This window comes from Haliotis cracherodii, unplaced genomic scaffold (assembly GCF_022045235.1).
Source record: "Haliotis cracherodii isolate W230 unplaced genomic scaffold, xgHalCrac1.p SCAF_7, whole genome shotgun sequence".
Lineage (NCBI taxonomy): Eukaryota > Metazoa > Mollusca > Gastropoda > Lepetellida > Haliotidae > Haliotis > Haliotis cracherodii.
In genome coordinates, this window is record NW_027266330.1 from 8,252,176 (window position 1) to 8,278,601 (window position 26,426).

At 39.2% G+C, this 26,426-nt stretch overlaps 1 protein-coding gene across 1 annotated transcript; it reads left to right on the top strand.

Annotated features, from left to right (window-relative positions):
* The first annotated feature begins 6,226 nt into the window (after nucleotides 1-6,226).
* On the top strand, nucleotides 6,227-23,873 carry LOC139448035 (uncharacterized). Its single transcript, XM_071229536.1, has 12 exons — nucleotides 6,227-6,299; nucleotides 9,879-9,968; nucleotides 10,687-10,740; nucleotides 12,343-12,402; nucleotides 13,727-13,795; nucleotides 14,674-14,751; nucleotides 15,063-15,131; nucleotides 17,152-17,229; nucleotides 17,541-17,606; nucleotides 19,570-19,647; nucleotides 21,025-21,104; nucleotides 23,829-23,873. The coding sequence occupies exons 1-12, from the start codon at nucleotides 6,227-6,229 to the stop codon at nucleotides 23,871-23,873; spliced, it is 840 nt and encodes a 279-aa protein (XP_071085637.1).
* Nucleotides 23,874-26,426: the final 2,553 nt, after the last annotated feature.

Here is a 26,426-nt window from a genome sequence, read left to right on the forward strand (position 1 = left end):
GCTTCTTCTTGAACACGAATTAAGGGACTGGATATCTGTATGTCCAGATAATTGTATGTCCAGATAATTGCATGGCCCACATTTGCTTGGGGCACGGGTGGCCACGTCGTCATAGGCGTCGCTGCAATTGCAATCGAAACTCACTTCACCCCGATTATGTTTCAAGGTGTGTCAGCACCATACCCTTGTTCGTAGATTTCACCAAAGCGGTAAACGTCTGAGACCTGCATCACTGTCCTGCCACATGAAGCTGACACGCCGTGATATAACTGCAATACTATCCAATGCGGCGTTTTAAACTGAACTGACTCACTTGAGAAGGACTGGATCATATGTTTCCGGGCACTACAGTTTGTAAGCCGCTTTTCAATAATGACGTTCGCCACAAAGACAATGTTTTTCATGAAGGAGCAAAGTTGTTTTTGTCCACAGGATGCGACTTGAACCATGCATAGTCAGGTCGAAGATGGCCCATGACAATTGTGGCAAGACCGAAAGGGTCATCGCTTTTAGAAAAATAAATAAATAGAGGCATCAAGGCCATGGACACGTTGTTCAGACTGACAGGACATATGTTGGGCGTATCGGAAAAGGCTCGTGCGTTTTTCATGCCATTCCAACAAATCCACATAAGCCTCTTAACTGCGCATGACTAAATATACGGTCCTATTTTTCAAGAAAAGCCCAACTGTTACGCTCCTACCACGAGATCCATGCAGCCAGCAGAGTACCTCTGCCACAGGCCAGCGCCAAGTGACGGTTCGTCACATCTTACACAGTTCACTCAAGATATTGCATATGTCTTACGAGTCTACATATTAAGATAAACACATTTTATAGAATGGATAACTTTCATAGAGAAAATATCTTATTAGTGAAAACTATTTTCCATTTGCGTAGTTATCCTTTGTTTACATTGGTTGTACGGCTCTTCGTGCTATCATCGAAGCCTTACGGAGGGCTAGCGATATGGTCACCTTGATGTATAACTATAATATGACATGACCACGAATATAATGTTCTATTCATTACCGAAGAAGATATTTGCATACAGAGACGAATTTAGTGGTTACCTATAAGGATAGCAAGTCGCGACAGCGGTGGAACCACAATTTGTCGAATGACGTCAACAATCTTCATCTTCGTTTCCAGTGTGACGTCATTCCTACCTCACGTCACAATAAGATTCGAATGACATCAACAATGCCGTCCGGATGACGGAAACAATACACTGTTGTCTCGTGACGTGTCTCTTTATATGTAAAGAAATTCACAAAATAATTACACGACACGGATTGTTGTCCTACATGTTCCAACTTTATCTTCAAGGAGAAGCGAATACAGTTACATGTTATATTATCACGTCACTATGTCATGACATCACAATGCAAGTGTACACAAATACTGTGACTCGGCGTTGCAATCACGTCACATTGGCATCAGATACTTTTGTCCATAGATGAATTGTATAATCCCGTGCATTTTTTGTAAAGCGCACCAAAATGCATTGCATATAAATAGACGTATTTGTTTGCGAACAAGAGAAAAGTCCGGTCGCGTGATGAGGAAGTTTTCGGTTTTGACATGGATGAAACCATACTGGATGAATTCATGAATGATGGCAAGTATTTAATGATGATTGACACATCTATCAAGTAACTAAACGCTCGTTTCATGAATACTATCTTGATCTGTTAATCTGTAAACATTCTTTATAAATATACCTGCAGATATAAGAAACAATATTAGATTTTCAAAGTATACGTAATGATTGATATGTTCCGAATTCGACCAGGCGATTGAAGCGAGTGAAGCGGGCATAAATCTTTGTCAATCGTTGTCAATGTTGAAAACATTGAGAGGCTAATGTCTAAGGCAACTGAGCGAAGTACTACCTCGGGTGTGAAATCTTTCAGAGTCTTCTGTGTCGTTGTAATTAAATATATGCAAACAGAAATAAACATGTAGTTGCTGTTCTTACCCGAATAGCAAACAGTCTTTACTCATGCCGTAATTTCTGTAATAAATCTCGTTTCGCTGAATGTTTCCCCATTAAAATGAAACAGACATGCTGAAAAATTATTTCAAATGGGTGCTTATATAGGCAATTAAGAAAAACGTTGAGAATGTTTGTTTGTTGTTCAACGCCGCACTCAGCAGTATTCTAGCTTTGTGACGACGGTTAGTAAATAATCGAGTCTCGACAAGACCATTGATCTACAGCACGAGCATCGACCTACACAATTGGGAAACGATGACAAGCATCAACCAAGTACGAAAGCCTCACAACCCAATCCCCCGAGTCGCCTCTTACAAGCCATCTCCGATCGAAGCCTACCTATAGTGTCTAACCTTGCCACATCAAGGCCACTTTTCTTGGCTTGACCCTGGCGCCACCTCGCGTTGATCACGAGTTGTGCCCCTTTTAATGATAACGCGATATCCAATCAGATCGCTGTTCTTATCTTCGGGTAGCCTAGTGGTTAAAGCGTTCGCTCGTGATGCCGAGGACCCGGGTTCGATTCCCGACACGGGTACAATGAGTGAAGCCCATTTCTGGTGTCCCCCGCAGTGATATCTGGAATATCGCTGAAAGCGGCGTAAGACCATACACACTCACTCTTATCTTGTAAAGCTTCACAAAGATGGCGACTTTCATAGGCGACGATCTTGTCGATCAGATAACGAAAACATTCGCGATGTCATCCCTGACACAAAAACATAGGCAATCGTTGGCGGATTTAAAAGATGGAAAGACAAATTCGTGTCAACACTAATGATAGTAATAATAATAATAATAATAATAATAATAATAATAATAATAATACTGATAATAATAATAATGTGTACTTATATTGCGCTCTATTCTATACACCAGATACACTATATCATCCCGGGATAGACCTTGTCGAGATCATGGCAAATGTCGCCTGTGAAAATACATTCATATACTGCGTCTAATATCAGTTTTAGTACAACGTCGGGGACACGGGTGACCCAGTCGTCCAAGGCGCCGCGATTCGCCAGAAACCGATGAGTGTGGGTTCGAATCCTGGTTCGTCTCGATTATGTTTCTAGGTTTGTCAGCACCATACCCGTGCTCGTGGGTTTCACCGAAGCGGTAAACGTCCGAGACCTGCATTACTTCGGGCTTTCCTCTCACAGTAAGCTGACACGCCGTGACATAACTGGAATACTGTTAAAAGCGGCATTAAACCCAACTCACTCACTCACGAAATAGCACATCATAACGCTTTATGAGCAGGATTACAAGAACCTATAGCTTGTTTCAGAAACAAATGACAAAATCACTTTGCCTCACGTGTTACACTGAAATCCTTATTCAAAGTTCCCATTCGACGAATACAAATTGAATTATACCTATTTGAAGGTAAGCAATTAGTTGAAGGAAGAGATGTGTTTTTACAGATTGTACAAATATTTGAATGGTTTGTCGCTCACCAGACATGTTGAATTGCGCTGTAAACCTACCGTCACATTGACAGACGTATGATGATGATACGAAGTTACACACAGCAAAACCGTTACTACATGAACATGTGAGAGGATAGTAACCGCGCCTAAGTTTGTTTGTTGTAAATAGATGGGTATATATGTTACAGGAAATTTGTATGATGACAAATATCACAAATCTCTTATTTCGGGAGTTTGTGTAATGTTTGACTTTCTCATGGTAATCAACATATTCACTGAAAAGTTCAGAAATTATACATCGTCCCTGAAATAATTCCGAATATGACATTTCATGCTTATGTGCTTCTTATCTTTGTTTTGTTTTTTCTTTAACATTGCATTAGCACTAGTCTCCCAAAATGACGTGGTTTGTAAATAAACAATTCTGGACCAGATAATCAAGTTATTGACATCATGAACATCGTCCTTCACAATTGGGATACGATGTCATGCATCAACAAAGTAAACGATACTGACCACCCTATGCTGTTAGTCGCATGTTACGACAAGCATGGGTTGCTGAAGATAATTTCTAACAGGGAACTTCACAGGTACAATTCATGCGGATATGATTCTGTGATGAGTCTATGATTCTTGACCATTTATTGACTTTGAAGTCGTGGGTAAGGGACACTTCAGTTCGAGGTGCGAAGCAAACATCCTACAAAAACCTTCCCAAAGTTTTGTGTTTCCCATCACGACACATCTACTATATTCATTTTGGAATTTCACTTCTTGTTCTGCGCAGTTGCTTGTAAGTATTCATATTTTCTACTCGTAGCCCCAGGCATAATCTTTATGTTATAGTTAAAACACGACTCTGATTTTTTGGTTGAAAATGGAAACCGCGATCGAGATTTTACATATTAAACAAAAACCAAGAAGATGTGTTTCAACTAACCATTATAAACTTACATTTACAAAAAATAATATATGATGCATTTTAAATCACTGTATACAAAACTTAGCACGTCCAATTCAGATGTTAAACAATCAAACAGGTATCACAATTCAAATGTACGAACCACAAGGTTTTCTATGAGATAACAAGATACCTACAACACGTAGGCAAACATGGTAGTAGGTGTATAAGCCGAGCGATAGGGATAGCAATATATTGGCTCGACGTTCTGGTGGAAATGTTGTGCAATTCGATATGTAAACTAAGTCACGATGTTGATGACACCTCATCTCCCGCGTTATCTCCCAAGGGACGCAACTCTGCACAGCGAATCGCGGCGCCTCAGACAACTGGGCCACCCGTGCCCCCCGGAACAGGAAAGAGTCCAGACATATGTATATCCGAGGGTAACATGGACAATAGTCCTGAATTATCACACCCTCTCTCGTCAGGTATGAGAGAATTGGCTTTAACGCTTCTGTCAACATTATTTCTTTCAATATCAAGATCTGTCACCTTAATGTTGGATGAAAACCCAAACGCGGAGCCAAGACGATTACCTGTTTGGTGAAACCCACGTGAAAGTGTATGGTTCCAATAAACAAAGAACACAATAAGGGCGAATCTGTAATTCGAACCAACTGTCATAGGTCAGTCAGAGCTCCCGATACGATGCGTATATAATCCTGCCGGAATGTTAATGAAATAATACATTGTCCCATAAAATCCAAAAATGCTTGAAAATATAATTATGCGTCAGACTGCTGAGATTGTCTGCTACAAAAATTACATCTTTGCAATGTACGTTTTACCCCCAAAATACTTAGGATTATACATGTGGTATTTTGTTTTAAATATCTGGTTTCGCAGCTGAAGATTAAAAAAATATATGTAGTCTCAATACAACTGAAGTAACATGAAAAAGCATTTCATGAACAGTCGTTTTTAAATAATGATCTGAAAGTCTCCAAGAGACTAGAACCTTGGGAATAACTATATCTATAATACTCAAAGAAAATTAACAAATACTGAATGTGAATGATGCACGTAACAAGGGAGTAAACTAACTTTCTGGATCCCTGATAAGTTGGGGCACGTCAGAGGTCCAGGTCCAAACACAAGGGTGTTCGCGAACCAAAAACAAATTAATGCCCAGCTATGGCTTGTGTCACTTGTCAGAAAATCTATCAACGAAAGTGAAAGGCATCAAATGAACATTAAGCTACTCTAATCACGGCCCAATTCTACTAATCTGTATATACCAAAACATATAGAAAAGTCACACCATCACAATGTAACTCCATACCTCTGGGAATATATCAGATGCAAAGGTTTTAATGTTCATGCATGTAAGTATGGCGTGTCCGACAATCGCCAACCCTGAAGACGTCATCACACTTGTTGTTACAATAATGTGTAGATTTAATCAACATACTTAATAACTGAATTCAATATTTCTTTGCGTGAATGTGTTTATTCCTACGTACAGTCAAAATTATATTAAAGTCAAATCCCATGAAATAAATATGGCAATTTTTTTAAACATTATACTGACCACACAATTGTAGACAACAAATAACGACACCCTTTGGGGCAATAACACAACTTAAACTCCTCCCTACCTTTTCTCAGCCAATCAGGAAACCAATAGTCCGCTTGTGGGCGTGACTATTTGTTTCGGATAATGCAATTATGAATAAAACAAATACTTGGTTAGCCAATCAAATAACCTGAATTCAACTGAAGTTTACTTATTGTAACAGCTAACATTACTCGTAGTTCTATCTTAGATCCGCATCGTGGTATACGCAAGTGTGTTGAACAGCGACTGTACTGGGAGAACTGCCAACCATGACTGGGATATTTGTCTCAGTTTTGGTTTCTGTGATATTTGCGTCTTCGGTGGGTGCAATACCGAACGAGGGTAAGAATGCTTTTTCTCTTTGACATCGTATATCGCAAGAACCCCTTATATTCGTATTCTGGGATCAATATGGTGTCGGTTCAGGTCGTCTATCAGTCGGAGTTGATTCCCTTTGTCCTGCCAGAATCCTGTGATTGTGGGTTTACATCTCAGTCATTCTTGATATAGTTCGTGGTTCTTGGTTCCAGCACCATTCCAGTGTTCGTGGCTTTGCCCATATAGGTAAATATTTTCGCTTTCCCCCCAAATACTGTTTATAGTGGATTTAAGTTCAATGTATTAGCTCAGAGAGGATGTTACGATTTGTTTTATTTTTGGCCCCAGATGTTATTATATTTGGCCACTTTCTATGTAATTGACGGCCTTGAATACAATTCCGGTAATGAAGAATTCATTTCCATCTGTAATCTGAACACTTTTATATTGTTGGTGTATTCGAATCCGGTGGTGACACTTGCCTGAACGTAAAAGGTGTATTTGCACCCACACCCATCATATCAATCGTGATAAAGTGTAACCTCTGTCTTTATCTCATGAATTTTTTCTCCAGTGCATCTTACTACACCCATGCCAATTGTGCCAATGTTGAGAAAGCGAAACCGTTTTCTGTATCTATGAAAGTGTTCTCGAATGCATGGTCCCACATCCTGTCAAATATGACAACGTTGAGAAAGCGTAACCGTTGTCCGTATCGTATGAAAATGTTCTTGATTGCATCTACATCTATGCCAATTGCGACAATGTTGAGAAAGCGAAACCGTTTTCTGTATCTATGAAAGTGTTCTCGAATGCATGGTCCCACATCCTGTCAAATATGACAACGTTGAGAAAGCGTAACCGTTGTCCGTATCGTATGAAAATGTTCTTGATTGCATCTACATCTATGCCAATTGCGACAATGTTGAGAAAGCGAAACCGTTTTCTGTATCTATAACAGTGTTCTCGAATGCATGGTCCCACATCCTGTCAAATATGACAACGTTGAGAAAGCGTAACCGTTGTCCGTATCGTATGAAAATGTTCTTGAATGCATCTACATCTATGCCAACTGCGATAATGTTGAGAAAGCGAAACCGTTTTCTGTATCTATGAAAGTGTTCTCGAATGCATGGTCCCACATCCTGTCAAATATGACAACGTTGAGAAAGCGTAACCCTTGCCCGTATCGTATGAAAATGTTCTTGAATGCATCTACATCTATGCCAATTGTGATAATGTTTTTTTTTATCAGGCTTGACTGTGTTGACATTTCCAGCAGATGGACTCGGTGACCTCAAAATGGAATGTTAGAAGCTAAACTAAAACTCTGCCTGCTGCGTATGTACCTCGGGCAAACTGAAAATTATTTCTCTCGGGACATAAATTTGATATTAAATTGAAGCCCGAGTAATATCTTTTAAAATCGCACTTCCTTAAATCAAACAAAAGTGTTGTTGGAGATATATACTAAACTGCTTCAAGAAGTACAACTGTGTTCATGCTTACCCTTTTCCCGAACACCTGCTGTCCTCACTGATTTCCATATACAGTAGCATACAAAATGGTCTGTAAATCGTAAAATCTGTATTGCAAAAAATGTGTTCCATCTTATATTACATCAAACCGTTAAGGGGGCACGGGTGGCCCAGTCGTCTAAGGGGCCGCGTTTCGCTGTGCAGAGTTGCGTCCCTTGGGCACGCCAGAAACCTATGATTGTGTTCGAGTCCTGGTTCGCCCGGATTATGTTTCTAGGCTTGTCAGCACCATGCCCATGCTCGTGGGTGAAGTGTTAAACGTCTGAGACCTGCATCACTTCGGGCTTTCCTCCCACATAAAGCTGGCACACCGTGATATAACTGGAATAATGTTAAAAGCGGCGTTAAACCCAACTCAATCACTCACTCACTCAAACCGTTTCCCGGTGTTACATGTGTTGAGTGGTTAATAAGAAATTCATCATTACTTTTGCAACTACCATTTTGTTGATCCACTGTGTCATTAATATAATGCTGTATTTACGTGAACAGCATTGCTGAACTTCGAAACATATTGTACCAACTGCTAGTATACAAGCATGCTTGAAAAAAACAAAAACCTATTGAAATGCAGTTTGGGCCAGTGGCCTTACATTACTGAAATAAATTATGTCTATGTCTGTAAATAAGAGTGAACGACAAGTCCAATCCAACGGTCGATTTATTCCATGATGTGGTCGAGATACATTCAGAAGGAAAGGATTGACTGCAAAATTAAATGAAACAAACATGTATATAGCAGTCAATTAATGCCAAAATCATTCTAAACAACACAAATTTGCTTTTCGATAACTTATCTATCGAAAATATTCCATTTTACCAAAAATGCAATTCTAAACGTTAGATATCATAATATCAACAATGTTCACGAAATTGTTTACACAAATAAAGTTTACAAACCGTTTTATAGGCTCCGCATTTCGATAAACAACAACAGACACGAGCGTGCCTCTCATTCAGCCAGGTAACAAAATACTAGAGTTATCGTTCTTGTCGCGCTCTTCTCGTGCGCTCATACAACAAGTCTATAAATAAATACGAACTTTAAACATAAACCTTACAATGTCTACATTACCAAAAGTTATGTAAGCCAACTGTCCGAAGTGTATGTTAAAAAAATATGGAGATAAGGATAGTGCAAGGTGGGATACCTTAGAACTGTCAAAAACACTTTCAATAACCAGAAATCCTGAACAAACACGGTGACATTTGGCACAAGTCAAATAGGGAATTGCATTGGTCACTGAAGCGTCAAATATCCTCCACGTGTCTACCATAAAACTGTTTTGAAAGCTTTACTAAGGCTTTGAATGTTGTAACCCTGATAAATAACTTTGGGCAAATGAAGCGGTTTCATTGGTCAACAACCGGTCAACATGCGGAGTCAATCTGATGTATGTGACCTTATAATTGTATTGAGGTCTATGTCAAATAGCTAAATTGTAACTGCCAGAATTTATATAAACGTATATTGTTACCGTTACAATGTGGCTGCACCATTGCTGGTTTAACTAATAACTTGCTAAGTATTGTGATAAAAAATAAGGAAAAGTGTAAAAAAAAGGAAAAGTTATGTGAGATATCGTCCGCCCAAACGTTTCCTCACCCATCAAAAATTGGATAACGCTTGAACATTCATTCCCACTCGTAGGCTTGACACCCAGTCTTCTCAGTCGAGGGGCCCATAGCACCGCTCTCACCACTCGTTTAAGTGTCAGCGCGTCCGACTGGATTAGTTGGTTGGTTTGTTGTTTTACGCCGCACTGAGCAATATTCCAGCTAGATGACGGCGGTCTGTAAATAATCGAGTCTGGACTAGACAATCCAGTGAGCCTAACCACCCGATCCCGTTAGTCGCCTGTTACGACAAGCATAGTCGCCTTTCACGGCAAGCATGGGTTGCTGAAGACCTATTCTACCCCGGATCTTCACGAGTCCGCCCTTGCCACAGCAGGTTTTACAGTGTGTCCAGCCGAACGTTCCCTCACCATCCGATATATAGTCGTTACCAAACTTATTCTTGCTTTAAACACCTGACACATGCCATTGTTCCTTGGTATTACAGACCTTGAAAGGTATTTTAAAGACATGAGGAAAGATGTAATGGACAAGTTGGATGGATTGGAGAAATCAAACAAAAACCTTCTCAACAAACGTAAGATTTGTTTCTTATTATTTCATATATATGTACATGATGCCTTGAATTGTGATTTGTAATTTGATATCTCTGATTGATTTATCAGATTCATGATAGATTGCATTGTATATATTCACTATTTATATTTTTCAGGTCAGATTCAGAGAGCATAGAATTGGTCCTTAGTAACTTATGGTTGTCGTAAGTGAGTGAGTTAGTTGCCGGTTTGAACAGCATTCCAGTTATATCACGGCGTGTCAGCGTATTATTGGAGGAAGTGTTGCCGGACTCAGACGTTCCCCATTTCGTTGAAACACACGTGCACGGGTATTGTGTTGACAAGCTTAGAAACATAATCGGGGCAAACCAGGATTCGAACTAAAATCATTGGTTTCTGGCGTGCCCAAAGGACGCCATGGCCTCTGTTCAGCCAATTGCGGCGCCTCAGTCGACCGGGACTCCCGTATCCCCGTTTGTCCTAAGATGCAACTAAATTATCATATTCCGTGACTTGGATGTTATTCATGCTAATGGACACTTGTTTGCCTGGTCCAGACTCGATTACTCTGAGAACCCTGACGTTAAACAATGTTCACTCACTCACCGCAATCGATTCAGACATTGTGAAGTAGGATCAAATGCATCATATCCTTCTGTGTGGCATGTACATGGTAATGCATATATCAGTTTCTTGTTGCTCTTGTGCATGTGAATGTGCACCAACTATATGTTACAGTGCAGGACGTTGAAGACGCCGTTTCCCATGAAGCTGAGAAACAAGGCAACCAAGGTAGTGACTTAATCTTAATTTTCACCTGTTGTATACTAGCCACATAAAGAAACTGTGCACGGAGAAAATATAGATATAAGGGCACACCGTCCATATATGAAATATAGGTTTGAACACAGCAATTATTGGAGACATTCAAACGCTCATGCACGTGCCATGCGATATGACGTCATTGATGGGGGCCTATGGACGTGCAATGTGTTATTGCACGTGCATCCTGTGCAGCTGTACACAGCATATGCAACTCAAAATTCGCTGTCACTTTGGAAAGCATGATCATTCAAAAATTCAAAACTTCTCAGGCGCAGACACAAGCATATCACAAGCAAATCATGCCAAGATTGACAGCTGCACAGCGTCATGAAGCCATTGGAATGATCCGAGCGGAAATGAGGCAGCAACAGGTGGCAACACATTTCCAATGCCATCGTAACACGATATCGGCATTGGTGAGGCGTTATCAGAACACAAATGACGTTGCCGACCGTCCGACCACGTTCAGGACGTCCCCGAGTAACGACGCCAAGACAGGACAGATGGATTCGAGTTACACATCTCCGACACAGGTTCCAAACGGCAGTAACGACGTCCCAGACAATTCCTGGACTTCGCCATATCCATCCCAACACTGTCAGGAATCGTTTACATCAGTACGGGATTCGACCACGACGCCTTGCCATACGTCCCATCTTGACACACCGTCATCGAGTCAACCGTCTAAGATGGTGTCGAAATCATGTTCTCCAACCTCGAATATGGTGGAGAAATGTTGTCTTTACAGATGAATCGAGGTTCAACATTTCCCACAGTGATGGGCACCAACGTGTCTACCGGCGTTTGGGAGAACGTTATGCACGCAACTGTATTGTGGAGAGGAATCGTTTTGGAGGTGGCTCTGTGATGATTTGGGGTGGGATAACAGCACGGCACCGAACCCCTTTGGTGGTTGTTCAGGGCAATCTCACCAGTGTTGGCTACAGAGATCAGATTCTGAGGCCTCTGGTCATTCCCTTCCTGCAACGTCATGGCCCGGGATTGACATTTCAACAGGACAACGCTCGTCCTCAAACGGCTAGGGCCGCAATGGATTTCCTTCACCATAACAATATCATGTTACTGCCATGGCCTGCAAATTCTCCAGATCTCTCCCCAATAGAGCATGTGTGGGATGAAATGGAGCGCCGTCTGCGTCGTCTTCCACATCCTCCAGATAACGTCCGTGACTTGGCACAGGATTTGAGGAGGATATGGCAGGCCATTCCCCAGACCTTCCATGCCCATTTGGTGATTCACGCACAGGGTGGTCATACCCGTTTTTGACTTTGTGACTTTGTCGTTTGACCCCCTGCTCCATTTTGATCTTCTGACGTCATCGTAACAGATGTTATTCAGGTCCCGTTGACATTTTCTTATGGTCCGATCATTCAGCTGCCACAGCGTCTGCATCATTTTGTTCTTGCTGTGTTGTATTTCAATCCAGAATATATTTTCTCCGTGCACAGTTTCTTTATGTGGCTAGTATATATACCAAGTGATGGGACGAATGTAGTTTTAATTTGATCATATGATCACATATTATTCAGTTTATTTTATTCCATACAGAGGTATCCTTCCCGTCTAACCAAGCTTCTCTCAACAAAGGGAAACCTGGAAAAACCAAGAGTAATTATTGTATTAGTAGTAACCTGCAACGTGTGGTTGGTGTTTAACTTTGACATAGTTACAATTAATTGTTATTGTGATGCAAATTGCAGTGAATGTGCACGATATTTGTACAGCCAGGGATGTGAATGGTGTTAACAATAGCAGACTTATGCATGAAATCCTGCAACAAATGTAAGCCCGTTCTCTTCGCACAACGAAAATGCATACTGGAATATCAGTCTCTATGTCGCTGTTTAAACTACTCTAGCCTATCAAGACGGACATAAGTAAAGCCGTCAGAGAAATAGTTGTAGAAAGTGATATTGTTATATAACAAGGTATTTCGTCATCGTCCAAGCATGTTGTAATTCGTTATTTGAAATAAACACTGCTTCTACAATCATCTGCCTTTTGCTGTATGCAAAGTCCGTTGCCGATATGCAAATGTGCAAAGTGCATTTCATATAGGGAACATTGTCACTGCTTATGTTTGTATAAAGGCTGTAATTATAGCTTTTGCAATTCCGGAAAAAAAGAAGAAAATATTTTATATTTATTGATACAATGAACACAAGGTCAATTAAGAAAACGTACAACCTTGATAATGGTGTGAGAGTCTACATGGAAACATCGCTGTATATAATAAACCAGAAGTTGCTATCCATAGAGTTGTACGTTTTCTTTCTTATTCATCAACTTCTAGAATGCCAATCAAACAGTTACAAGGTCAGTTATTACGATGCTGTGCTATAGCAAGTCGTGAAATAATTGCAAATGTCATATGTCGGGTCCACACTATGTATGATCATATCCCATATCAACGCCATGTGTCAGATTTGGTGATGAAATAGACTGAGATAGATTTTTATTACTATCAATGAAAAGAAGTGATAATAAATTGCATTAAGAGAGGCTGAGATACAACACATGTTTATGGGTCATTAACAGTAGTAGCTGTCGTAGTAGTAGTAGATTCAGGAATATGACATGTGCATGTGAGAAATGTAGTTTTAAGAAGATTGTCAGATTATTTAGTATTCATTGTATTTTTGTCCTCACAGACCAATTTGTCAAGTCCCAAATGTCAGCTGAAATGGGCAGAGGGTTGTTCAGAATGATGACCTCTCGAAAAGGCAACGGCAAGTATTTTAATAGTATCCTGCAAACGTTTGAATTTCTTCCATTCCTTCTTCAAACTGTGTGTAAAACACAAATGTATGAACCCATTTTGTGATCCAGGTGCAAATTACAAAGATATTCACTTAAACAGGCCACTATAAACCACACTCACTCACTAAATCACACATGTATGAGTCTTTGTTTTTGTCTGTATAATTTACAGGAGGCGGAGACTCCGAAACCCCTCATCACGAAAACGCAACATCCCTCCAATCATTACTAACACGGAAAAGTAGGTTGCATGTTTGCTATGATATTGACGTAAATACACTGATTCCATATCTCTTGACGTCTGGTCTCTAAAGGGTACTGACCTATTTGGAACGGGTGGTCAAACACGTTAACCTGTCTCATTGTGCATCATCGTGTCCTTGTTTATGTGGGTTGTTGATAAAAGTTTCATTCACCTGCGATCCTGTGTGCCTGTGTTGTTACACGTTGCAAGAGAGCACTGTTTTCAAAGCGTTGTTGCCGTCATGGTAGAATGGAGATAAACCTACTGTGTTTTGAAATTTGATGTAGTCCCACTGTTGAGTGGATACCTCTTTATTTTTATTTTGAACCGAGTTCTCCTAACTCAACTGGTTTCACGAATGTTAGGTTATATTCAAAAAACGTAGGCAAAGTACTTTGTCGATATGCAAATATGCAAAGTGGAACTGCTTATGTTTGCATAAAGGCTGTAATTATAGCTTTTGCTTTTCCGGAAGAGCTTCTGACTGTTACTGGCATGTCGTCAAGGGGAAGGATGTATTGGGACAAACAAATTAACTGAAGTAATTGCAAATGTCACATGTCGGGTCCACACTATATACGATCATATCCCATATCAACGTCATGTGTCAGATTTGGTGATGAATTAGACTGAAATAGATTTTTATTACTATCAATGAAAAGTAGTGATCATAAGTTGCATTAAGAGAGGCTGAGAGACAACACATGTTTTTTATCGAGATTTATTGACTTACTTATCTAAAAACGTTATGGGTCATTAACAGTTGTAGCTGTTGTAGTAGTAGCAGATTCAGGAATATGACATTTGCATGTGAGAAATGTAGTTTTAAAAAGATTATCAGATTATTTAGTATTCGTTGTATTTTGTCCTCACAGACCAATTCGTCAATTCCCCAACGTCAGGTAGAAACAGCAGAGTGTTTTTCAGAATGATGACCTCTCGAAAAGGCAGCGGCAAGTATTTTAATAGTACTATCCTAAACGTTTAAATTTCTTCCATTCATTCTTCAAACTGGTGTGTAAAACACAAATGTATGAACCCATTTTGTGATCCAGGTGCAAATTACAAAGATATTTAGAGCCGTGTCATGCGCTGTGCATGACAGGAAGAAATGGAATCGTGCGCTCAAAATTCCCCCAGTTAATTCTACAAACTGGTCTCATTTCCAAATTGGTAATACTATTGTTAAAAGGCCGCTATAAACCACACTCGCTCACTAAATCACACATGTATGAGTCTATGTTATTGTCTGTGAATTTTACAGGAGGCAGAGAGTCCGAAACTCCTCATCACGAAAACGCACCATCCCTCCAACCATCACCAACAAGGAAAAGTAGGTTACATGTTTGCTATGATATTGACGTAAATACACGGATTCCATATCTCTTGATGTCTGGTCTTTAAAGGGTACTGACCTATTTGGAACGAGTGGTCAAACACGTTAACCTGTCTCATTGTGCATCATCTTGTCCTGTTAATGTGGGTCGTTGAGAAAAGTTTCATTCACCAGTCAACACATGATTATTTATATATTGTTTGTTTGTTGTTTTCTGCAATATTTCAATTCAAGACGGTGGTCTGTTAATAGTCAAGACTCGACCAGACAATCTAGTTATTTATCATGAACATCAATCCACGAAATTGGGATTCGATTCATTTTGTCGCTTCTTAGCAACTTATACCTAAACAAATGTTTACTGTAGACACCAAAGACTGTAGGTGCTGGAATAGCACTGTACATAAGAGATGTTGACTTGTGGACATTGAAGGCATCCCTCTTCTCACAGTCTTGTGGAGAATAATAGTCACTTTGAACCTGTGTGAATAGATCCAAATATGAAACAGCCAGGGCGGTTTCGTTGCTTTTAATTACTCCTTGTTCGGGCTGGTAAAACAGTGGAATTGGCAAATTGACCATTATAGAACGATATCCCTGAAGTATAAGGTAAACTTCGTGGCCAAATTACCGTGTTTTGGTTTTGTCAATCCGAGGAGGAAGTCCGATTCATATGGGAAATACACTGATGATCAAGTGTGGATGGATAGCTGCTGCTCATGGGGATGCCTACCTCTTGGCTTTATGTCCAGCATTTTTAGTAAAATTGAGATGACATTTGATTTACAAATTGTCTTAAATCGTAAAGAATAGAGGTGTTTCTATCAATATATATATATATATATATATATATATATATATATATATATATATATATATATATATATATATATATGACGTTGGTTGTGTGTGATAGTGGTGTACAAACTGATAAAATCAAATGTTCTGAGAGAATTGAAATTGGTTCTGTTCTGTTCAAATTTCACATGGTATTGATTCGTAGTTGCCATGGTTTTAGATTTAGGAATACGGTGTGAGCATGCCATCAATGTAGTTTTAATTTGATCATATGATTACTTATTATTCAGTGTAATTTATTCCATACAAAAATAGCCTTCCCGTCTAACCTAGCTTTTGTCATGAAAAGGAAATCTGGGAAAGCCAACAGTAAGCAATGTATTTGTAGTAACCTTATGTATGAAATCCTGCAACCAATATAAGCCCGTTCTCTTCGCACAACGAATATGCATATTGGAATATCAGTCTCTAAGTGACTGTTTCAACTTCTCCAGCCAATCAAGACGGACATAAGTAAAGCCTTCAGAGAAATAGTTGTAGAAAGTGATATTGTTATATAACAAGGTATTTCGTCATCGTCCAAGCATGTTGTAATTCCTTATTTGAAATAAACAGTGCCTCTACAATCATCTGCCTTTCGATACAATTCTATGTTACCTTGTCCATACATAAAAAGTAGCTCTCTGACCAGTCAGTGCAATTCCATTTCAAGATGTACATACATATATATAAATACAACTATAATGCAATGAAATACGTACTGATAGGCTGATTAGTATCTACAATTCTCTGTTATGTGTCCATATATACATGAAATAATTGCAAGTGTCACATGTCGGGTCCACACTATATACGATCATATCACATATCAACGCCATGTGTCAGATCTGGTGATGAAATAGATTGAAATAGATTTTAATTAATATCAATGAAAAGTAGTGATCATAAGTTGCATTAAGAGAGGGTGAATGACAACACATGTTCTTTATGGAGATTTATTGACTTACTTATCTAAAAACGTTATGCTCGTCACGATATGGCTGAAATATTGCCGATGTGACGTAAAGCATTACCTCACTCACTAAAAACGTTATGGGTCATTAACAGTAGTAGCTGTTGTAGTAGTAGCAGATTCAGGAATATGACATTTGCATGTGAGAAATGTAGTTTTAATAAGATTATCAGATTATTTAGTATTCGTTGTATTTTGTCCTTACAGACCAATTCGTCAATTCCCCAACGTCAGGTAGAAACAGCAGAGTGTTTTTCAGAATGATGACCTCTCGAAAAGGCAGCGGCAAGTATTTAAATAGTACTATCCTAAACGTTTAAATTTCTTCCATTCATTCTTCAAACTGGTGTGTAAAACACAAATGTATGAACCCATTTTGTGATCCAGGTGCAAATTACAAAGATATTCAGAGCCGTGTTATGCGCTGTGCATGACATGAAGAAAAGGAGTCGTGCGCTCAAAATTCCCCCAGTTAATTCTTCAAACTGGTCTCATTTCCAAATTGGTCATACTTTTGTTAAAAGGCCGCTATAAACCACACTCGCTCACTAAATCACACATGTATGAGTCTTTGTTATTGTCTGTGTATTTTACAGGTGGCAGAGAGTCCGAAACTCCTCACGAAATCGCATCATCCCGCCAACCATTACAGAATTGGAAAAGTAGGTTACATGTTTGCTATGATATTGACGTAAATACACTGATTCCATATCTCTTGATGTCTGGTCTCTAAAGGGTACTGACCTGTTTGGAACGGGTGGTCAAACACGTTAACCTGTCTCATTGTGCATCATCTTGTCCTGTTAATGTGGGTCGTTGAGAAAAGTTTCATTCACCAGTCAACACATGATTATTTATATATTGTTTGTTTGTTGTTTTCTGCAATATTTCAATTCAAGACGGTGGTCTGTTAATAGTCAAGACTCGACCAGACAATCCAGTTATTTATCATGAACATCAATCCACGAAATTGGGATTCGATTCATTTTGCCGCTTCTTAGCGACTTATACCTAAACAATTGTTTACTGTAGACACCAAAGATTGTAGGTGCTGGAAAAGCACTGTACATAAGAGATGTTGACTTGTGGACATTGAAGGCATCCCTCTTCTCACAGTCTTGTGGAGAATTATAGTCACTTTGAACCTGTGTGCATAGATCCAAATATGAAACAGCGAGGGCGGTTTCGTTGCTTTTAATTACTCCTTGTTCGGGCTGGTAAAACAGTGGAATTGGCAAATTGACCATTATAGAACGATATCCCTGAAGCATAAGGTAAACTTCGTGGCCAAATTACCGTGTTTTGGTTTTGTCAATCCGAGGAGGAAGTCCGATTCATATGGGAAATACACTGATGATCAAGTGTGGATGGATAGCTGCTGCTCATGGGGATGCCTACCTCTTGGCTTTATGTCCAGCATTCTTAGTAAGATTGAGATGACATTTGATTTACAAATTGTCATAAATCGTAAAGAATAGAGGTGTTTCTATCAATATATATATATATATATATATATATATATATATATATATATATATACAGTTCAGTGATGAATGCTCCATGACAAAGAAATGACGTTGGTTGTGTGTGATAGTGGTGTACAAACTAATAAAATCAAATGTTCTGAGAGAATTGAAATTGGTTCTGTTCTGTTCAAATTTCACATGGTATTGATTCGTAGTTGCCATGGTTTTAGATTTAGGAATACGGTGTGAACATGCCATCAATGTAGTTTTAATTTGATCATATGATTACTTATTATTCAGTGTAATTTATTCCATGAATAACTATCCTTCCCGTCTAACCTAGCTTTTGTCATGAAAAGGAAATCTGGGAAAGCCAACAGTAAGCATTGTATTTGTAGTAACCTTATGCATGAAATCCTGCAACCAATGTAAGCCCGTTCTCCTCGCACAACGAATATGCATATTGGAATATCAGTCTCAAAGTGACTGTTTCAACTTCTCCAGCCAATCAAGACGGACATAAGTAAAGCCGTCAGAGAAATAGTTGTAGAAAGTGATATTGTTATATAACAAGGTATTACGTCATCGTCCAAGCATGTTGTTATTCCTTATTTGAAATAAACAGTGCCTCTACAATCATCTGCCTTTCGATACAATTCTATGTTACCTTGTCCATACATAAAAAGTAGCTCTCTGACCAGTCAGTGCAATTCCATTTCAAGATGTACATACATATATATAAATACAACTATAATGCAATGAAATACGTACTGATAGGCTGATTAGTATCTACAATTCTCTGTTATGTGTCCATATATACATGAAATAATTGCAAGTGTCACATGTCGGGTCCACACTATATACGATCATATCACATATCAACGCCATGTGTCAGATCTGGTGATGAAATAGATTGAAATAGATTCTAATTAATATCAATGAAAAGTAGTGATCATAAGTTGCATTAAGAGAGGGTGAGTGACAACACATGTTCATTATGAAGATTTATTGACTTACTTATCTAAAAACGTTATGGGTCATTAACAGTTGTAGCTGTTGTAGTAGTAGCAGATTCAGGAATATGACATTTGCATGTGAGAAATGTAGTTTTAATAAGATTTTCAGATTATTTAGTATTCGTTGTATTTTGTCCTCACAGATCAATTCGTCAATTCCCCAACGTCAGGTAGAAACAGCAGAGTGTTTTTCAGAATGATGGCCTCTCGAAAAGGCAGCGGCAAGTATTTTAATAGTACTTTCCTAAACGTTTAAATATCTTCCATTCATTTTCAACTGGTGTGTAAAACACAAATGTATGAACCCATTTTGTGATCCAGGTGCAAATTACAAAGATATTCAGAGCCGTGTTATGCGCTGTGCATGACATGAAGAAAAGGAATCCTGCGCTCAAAATTCCCCCAGTTAATTCTACAAACTGGTCTCATTTCCAAATTGGTCATACTATTGTTAAAAGGCCGCTATAAACCACACTCACTCACTAAATCACACATGTATGAGTCTATGTTATTGTCTGTGTGATTTACAGGAGGCGGAGAGTCCGAAACTCCTCATCACGAAAACGCACCATCCCGCCAACCATTACAGAATTGGAAAAGTAGGTTACATGTTTGCTATGATATTGACGTAAATACACGGATTCCATATCTCTTGATGTCTGGTCTTTAAAGGGTACTGACCTATTTGGAACGGGTGGTCAAACACGTTAACCTGTCTCATTGTGCATAATCGTGTCCTGTTAATGTGGGTTGTTGATAAAAAATTCAGTTACAAGTCAACACATGATTATTTATATATTGTTTGTTTGTTGTTTTCTGCAATATTCCAATTCAAGACGGTGGTCTGTAAATAGTCAAGAATCGAACAGACAATCCAGTGATGGATCAAGAATATCTATCAACGCACTTGGGATTCGATAACATACAAGCACACATATTACCGGGCCTGAACACCCGATCCATGTTGTCACTTCTCAGCGACTTATACCTAAACAAATGTTTACTGTAGACACCAAAGACTGTAGGTGCCGGAAAAGTACTGGACATAAGAGATGTTGACTTATGGACAGTTGAAGGCATCCCTCATCTCACAGTCTTGTGGAGAATTATAGTCACTTTGAACCTGTATGCATAGACCCAAATATGAAACCGACAGGGCGGTTTCATTGCTTTTAACTGCACCCTGTTCAGGCTAGTAAAACAGTGGAATTGGCAAATTGACCATTATTAAACGATATCCCGGAGGCAAAACAATAAACAAATTAACTGAAATAATTGCAAGTGTCACATGTCGGGTCCACACTTTATACGATCATATCCCATACCAACGCCATGTGTCAGATTTGGTGATGATACAGACTGAGATAGATTTTTATTACTATCAATGAAAACTAGTGATCATAAGTTGTATTAAGAGTGGGTGAGAGACAACGCACCTTTCTTTTGAAATTTTATTGACCTACTCATCTGAAACGTTATGGGTCATCAACAGTAGTAGCTGTCTTTCTAGATTCAGGCATATGACATGTGCATGTGAGAAATGTAGTTTTAAAAAGATTGTCAGATTATTTAGTATTCATTTTATTTTGTCCTCACAGACCAATTCGTCAAGTCCCCAACGTCAGGTAATTGGCAGAGGGTTGTTCAGAATGATGACCTCTCGAAAAGGCAACGGCAAGTATTTTAATAGTATTATCCTGCAAACGTTTGAATTTCTTCCATTCATTCTTCAAACTGGTGTGTAAAACACAAATGTATGAACACATTTTGTGATCCAGGTGCAAATTACAAAGATATTCAGAGCCGTGTTATGCGCTGTGCATGACAGGAAGAAAAGGAATGTGTGCCGGAAATTTCCTCCGTTTATTCTTCAAACTGGTCTCAAATCCAAATTCGTCATACTATTACTGACTAACCTATAAACTTTATCGGGGCGAACCAGGTTTCCAAATCAGTCATAGGTTTCTGGCGTGCCCAAAGGACGCAACTGCACAGAAATTTTCGGCGCCTTAGACGACTGGGCTACCCGTGTCTCCGATGCTGGATGGAACTTTTTACCTGTTGAAATACAAATGCAACACATTACACATTAATGTAAACAGAAACCACGCTGCCTTGGCTTTGTGTCACCCATACATGGCTGTGCTACGTTGGGAAATACCTGGAAAGTGTGTTTTGTAGACACATTGACGCCATAAAGACGAGTCAGTATTCGAGATCAATGTCAGTCACATGATTTCGAGGCCTACATTGACATGTATTGTTTGACTACGTGGTGCGGATTTACCAATGGAATTGCAAGATTCTTAATGAAGGTGTAACAACAAATTATATTGTCTTCCCTTTTTTAGCCACTTACAAACTTTAAATTCTGCAGCCCAGTCAGCCTCCCTCCGGTATAGCCGCTATTCGTGACTCTCGCGAAATTGGTATTCCCGAATCGGAGGCGAGGCAGTGACCTATTTTCTACCCTGGCCTACTTCCGTGTTGAGAATAGTATGGCGGTAACCACAAATCATGCCGGAAATCGCCCTCGGTTTGTGACACTGTAAACAACTCGATGACCACGTATTACAATCTAAACTTAAACATTTGAGAAGAATTTCCTTATTTGAAATCTACATGTATAATTGGTCAAATAAAGTGAAAGGGCAGTATCCCACTTTGAACTTGATAGTTCTTGTGATAGGGACCGCAGACCAGTGTTTTCTTTAAAAAGAACATTTTACCTATTTCCTTTCAGGTCTAGTAACCATAATAGCACACAAATGTATATGATTTAGACAAGAGAGTCTCCGAACCGAAACCACCAAAGTGAGCGATTTTCGGATTTTCAGGAACAACAGCTTCTAAGACATTAAAGTTTTCAATGAGAAAACTGTTCCAGCCCAATAGCGGATATGTGAGCATTTTCCAGAACGTTCTCCTGGAAAATACTTATCATTACGGAAACTATTTGCATGTGTGTTAATTCGTACGTCTTCATGATACATAAAACTGATATAATATCATGTAAAAATGTTATTGTCATGTATGATTACTTTATTAATTTCCATTTCTTGATACAAGAAACCACTCTGTGTATTTCTTTATTTGAAATTATGATACTGGCATGAACAGATTCGTCATTTTATATACATTCATGTAACATTTTACATTGAAAGTATTCCATCTTGGTAAGCAAATATCAGTTTGCAAAAAAAGTAAACATCAAGCCCCCTTCCATCCAAAAGAAACCAATACAGCATCTTCGTACGAGAAATTCTAAAAATACTAAAACAACAAGGTGCAAAGAATTTCTTGCTTTAAAACTTGATTTCCATTATGTCAAGAGAGTTTTAAACTATACTGATAAATTAGAACGTGTGAGGCGATTACACTATGAGAGTTAATATTGTCTTACACCTGCGCTGTGGGAAATATGGAAATTGAGATCATCATACCTGTGGCCCTGTGGTAAAGGTAAATGTTCTTTTTGGTCCAAAGATGTACTTATAGATAAACGTGAACCACTAAAACCTCTCAAAAGAATACAGAAAAACCTATAATTCTGAACCTGACAAATGCATTCTGAAGTCACTGAAATGCATTGACCTCCCCGAGCGACTTCTTGCTTCACTCATGTCTTTAATGATTTGCTGGTCAACTCAACTTGAGATGTATTCCCAGGAGCAGATGGTGGTTGGTCTTTTGCTGTTCTGTTTGTCACTAAATCCTTCAAGCTTTTTGCTTAGCAAAGAGGAAGGGTATCATTCTGGACCCACTCGGGACAGTGCTCTAATTCCTCTTACTTAAATCTGTCACATGGCTGACATTGGTACATTTTTTCTCAAAGGAGAACCCACTCTGAACAAACGTTTTCTCCTTGTCGAGTCCCAGACGCACTCCAGAATGCTCACATCAAAGACATACTTCGGGCAAATACACATGTAGGCTTAGGAAAATGTGGAATTCAGAGCTGAACGCTCGCAATACAGTCAAAGCAACAAATACATATGTTGTGCCCGTCCTTACGTATTTTTTGCAGGGTATAGACAATCTTACACGCAGATTCGTGTCAAACAACATATCCCATCACACTCGCTATTCCCTCAATAGGTGTCATTAACGTAGTGTGGACATTTGCACACATTTATATGTCTGATGATGTTCTTGTGAGGCATGTTAAGACTCATGATGAAAACAAAGGCATTCCACAGTTTGCTAAAACTCGCGATCATGATCACAATGTCCATGTTGATTTTGCTGATGGTTCTGTACTGCTGGCCGGTACAGAAATGAGTGTCAAAGCGAAGTACCATATCAAATCAACATTTAAAAATGCTACTGCTTTGTGTGATTACTTGATGTGTGTCAGTGGACAAATGATTAAAGTGTTCTCCGTTCCATTAGGTAACCATGGAATGTCAGCAAGTTCTCTGGCAGGTGGTCCTGTTCCTCGTCCTGAAGGTCCGCCCTGACATGAGTGAGAGCCAGGACAACACCTAAAGATATAGAACCTGCATTCCTCATAGGCTGAAAGGGAAGATGTTAAAGCTTGGTCTGATTCGTCTCTCAATCCAAGGATTTTAGTTGGTAACTGCGATAGGAATACCTTGTTTCAGTTGAAGATATTAAATAACTTGCAATCTCATTGAATTTTCGTTTCATTCATTTTGTTTGGAAAGGTTCTTCTGCAAAAGTACCTAAAGTACAGACGCTCACTTTTATTTGATGAAGAAACATTTGAATAACTACCTAAACAGATATTATTGTTTATAACTTTCACATGTGATGGACTGGTGTTAATTATTTTAGATAGACATGGATGCCGACTGTTAGGTGATAGTAGAATCACCTCTCAAATAACAGAAACTATTCCGAAACAAATGAAAAAAATAGCAAAGTTTCATTTTTTCATTGAGTGACTGGAGTTTAACCCCGCTTTGAACAGTCTCCCAGTCATATCATGGCGTGTCAACTTCATGTAAGAGGGAGGTCCAAAGTGATGCAGGTCTAAGCCACCTACCACTTTTGTGGAACCCTCGAGAAAGGACTATGGTGCTGACAAACCTAGAAACATAATCGAGGCAGCGCGGATTCGAAACAACGATCGTAGATTAATAGCGTGCCCAAGGGGCGCAACTCTGCACAACGCATTGCGGCGCCTTAGATGCCTCGGGTTCCTGTGCCGTCCAATTGTATTTCGCTGCAGCCGTCACAGAATATCAAGATGTAATTGCATGACAACAGTTCAAATATGATGATATTTCAAGCTGGTTAGACATTACTGACTGGGGCGGCCGGGTAGCCTAGTGGTTAAAGATCCGGGTTCGATTCCCGACATGAGTACAATGTGTGAAGCCCATTTCTGGTGTCCCCCGCCGTGATATTGCTGGAATATTGCTTAAAGCGGCGTAAAACCATACTCACTCACTCACATTATTGACTGATTATTTCTAACAATCAAAATATAAAGATAAGCTAAAAAACATTTTTGGCAAACTATCTACACAATGGACATTAAAGGCAGGTTCTCACTTCAAGCAACTGAGCAGTTGTTCTATTCATGTTGCTTGATACGTTCATGTTGATAACAGGTGGATATAGCCCCAGTGAACATTACATTTATTATAATATATATTATTCTGAAATGAAAGAAACATATCTTGTCATATCGGTAGTGTTATCAATGTGATAAAACAGTTGGGCTACATTTAGACTATCCGGATAAACTAATCCAATAAATTTACTGGCATAATCCGATAAATATGCGATTGAGATTAGATGATAAAGATATTATTACCCTCAAGTGTTTCCGTATAAAAAGAGCCAACACGCAAGGTTATGATGGATGTTGCTTGTGGAAGGAGAAGAACCTGACTGACACGGTATCGCCTCATGTATATATTACCAGTTGTGTAAGCTGATGGGGCCAGTGTTCAAGTTGGGAGGAGGCGGTTGGCCTGGGGTCTGCAGAATACATGGCCCTGCAATAGACATGTAACGTATGGCACCTGAGGGGCAAAATAAAGTATACCGATATTTTGTTTAATGTGATTTAAAATTGAAAGAAGTGTTGTTAAAATATAATTATGTTTGTTTAAGCATCACTCATTCCTGTAACAGGTTGTAGAAATATATCTGTGGCATCGCTACCTTCACTTTGAAAACATAGTTAGTGTTTTACCTATTCTGTTAATAGTGCATGATAATTAAATCTAACTTCATTCGTAGCCAATATATGTTTTTAAATGAAAGAGATGAAGTTTCTCTGTTTGTTTGTTTGTTTTTTGTTTAACGCCGTATTCAGCAACATTCCAGCTGTAAGCGAGACTGGACGAGACTATCCAGTGATTGACATCATGAGCATCGATCCACGCAATTGCTATACGATGACACGTTTCAACCAAGTCAGCGAGTCTGACCACCCGATCCCGTTAGTCGCCATTTACGACAAGCAGTATCGCCTTTCACGGCAAGCATGGGTTGCTGAACACCTATTCTACCCCAGATCTTAACGGGTAAAAGATGAAGACATATGATTACAGAATTATGATGTAGATGTATTCTTTATATGAATACATATAATATTCATAAAGTATGTATAACCCTTTCAGACCCACTTGTGGCACCCGTCACAAACACATGCTAAGGCAAGTCAACCGTTCACCTGAAAAGAAAACACACACAGGGAACATACGGTACAAGTCTTAAGCGGGAATTGCATCGGACATAACTTTTTTCATTGATGCATCGAATTTGGAAATGCCCACTACATGTCTTCAAAACACAAATTCTGAAAGCTTTACTGAGGCCTTGCTGTCACGTTGACCAAAGACCTATCTCTTTTGTACCAGCTGTATCCAACAAACTATTTTTTTACTAAGCATCATCAAACAATCTAGTCATTTTCACTATTGACGCCCGCATGTTCTGAACATAGTATTCATTTTACCCTAATTGTCGTTGCGGACGGGCGTTGTGTTCTGGAACATTCGACTGTGGGAACATTAAAGAT

What these genes read in the sequence shown, in the direction of transcription:
- LOC139448035 (XM_071229536.1), top strand. Translation starts at nt 6,227, where the DNA reads ATGACTGGGATATTTGTCTCAGTTTTGGTTTCTGTGATATTTGCGTCT. An exon ending in GGCCTCTCGAAAAGGCAGCG is followed by an intron (nt 19,648 to 21,024) that starts GCAAGTATTTTA and finishes TTGTCCTCACAG; the next exon opens with ACCAATTCGTCAAGTCCCCA. An exon ending in TCTCGAAAAGGCAACGGCAA is followed by an intron (nt 21,105 to 23,828) that starts GTATTTTAATAG and finishes AGGTAACCATGG; the next exon opens with AATGTCAGCAAGTTCTCTGG.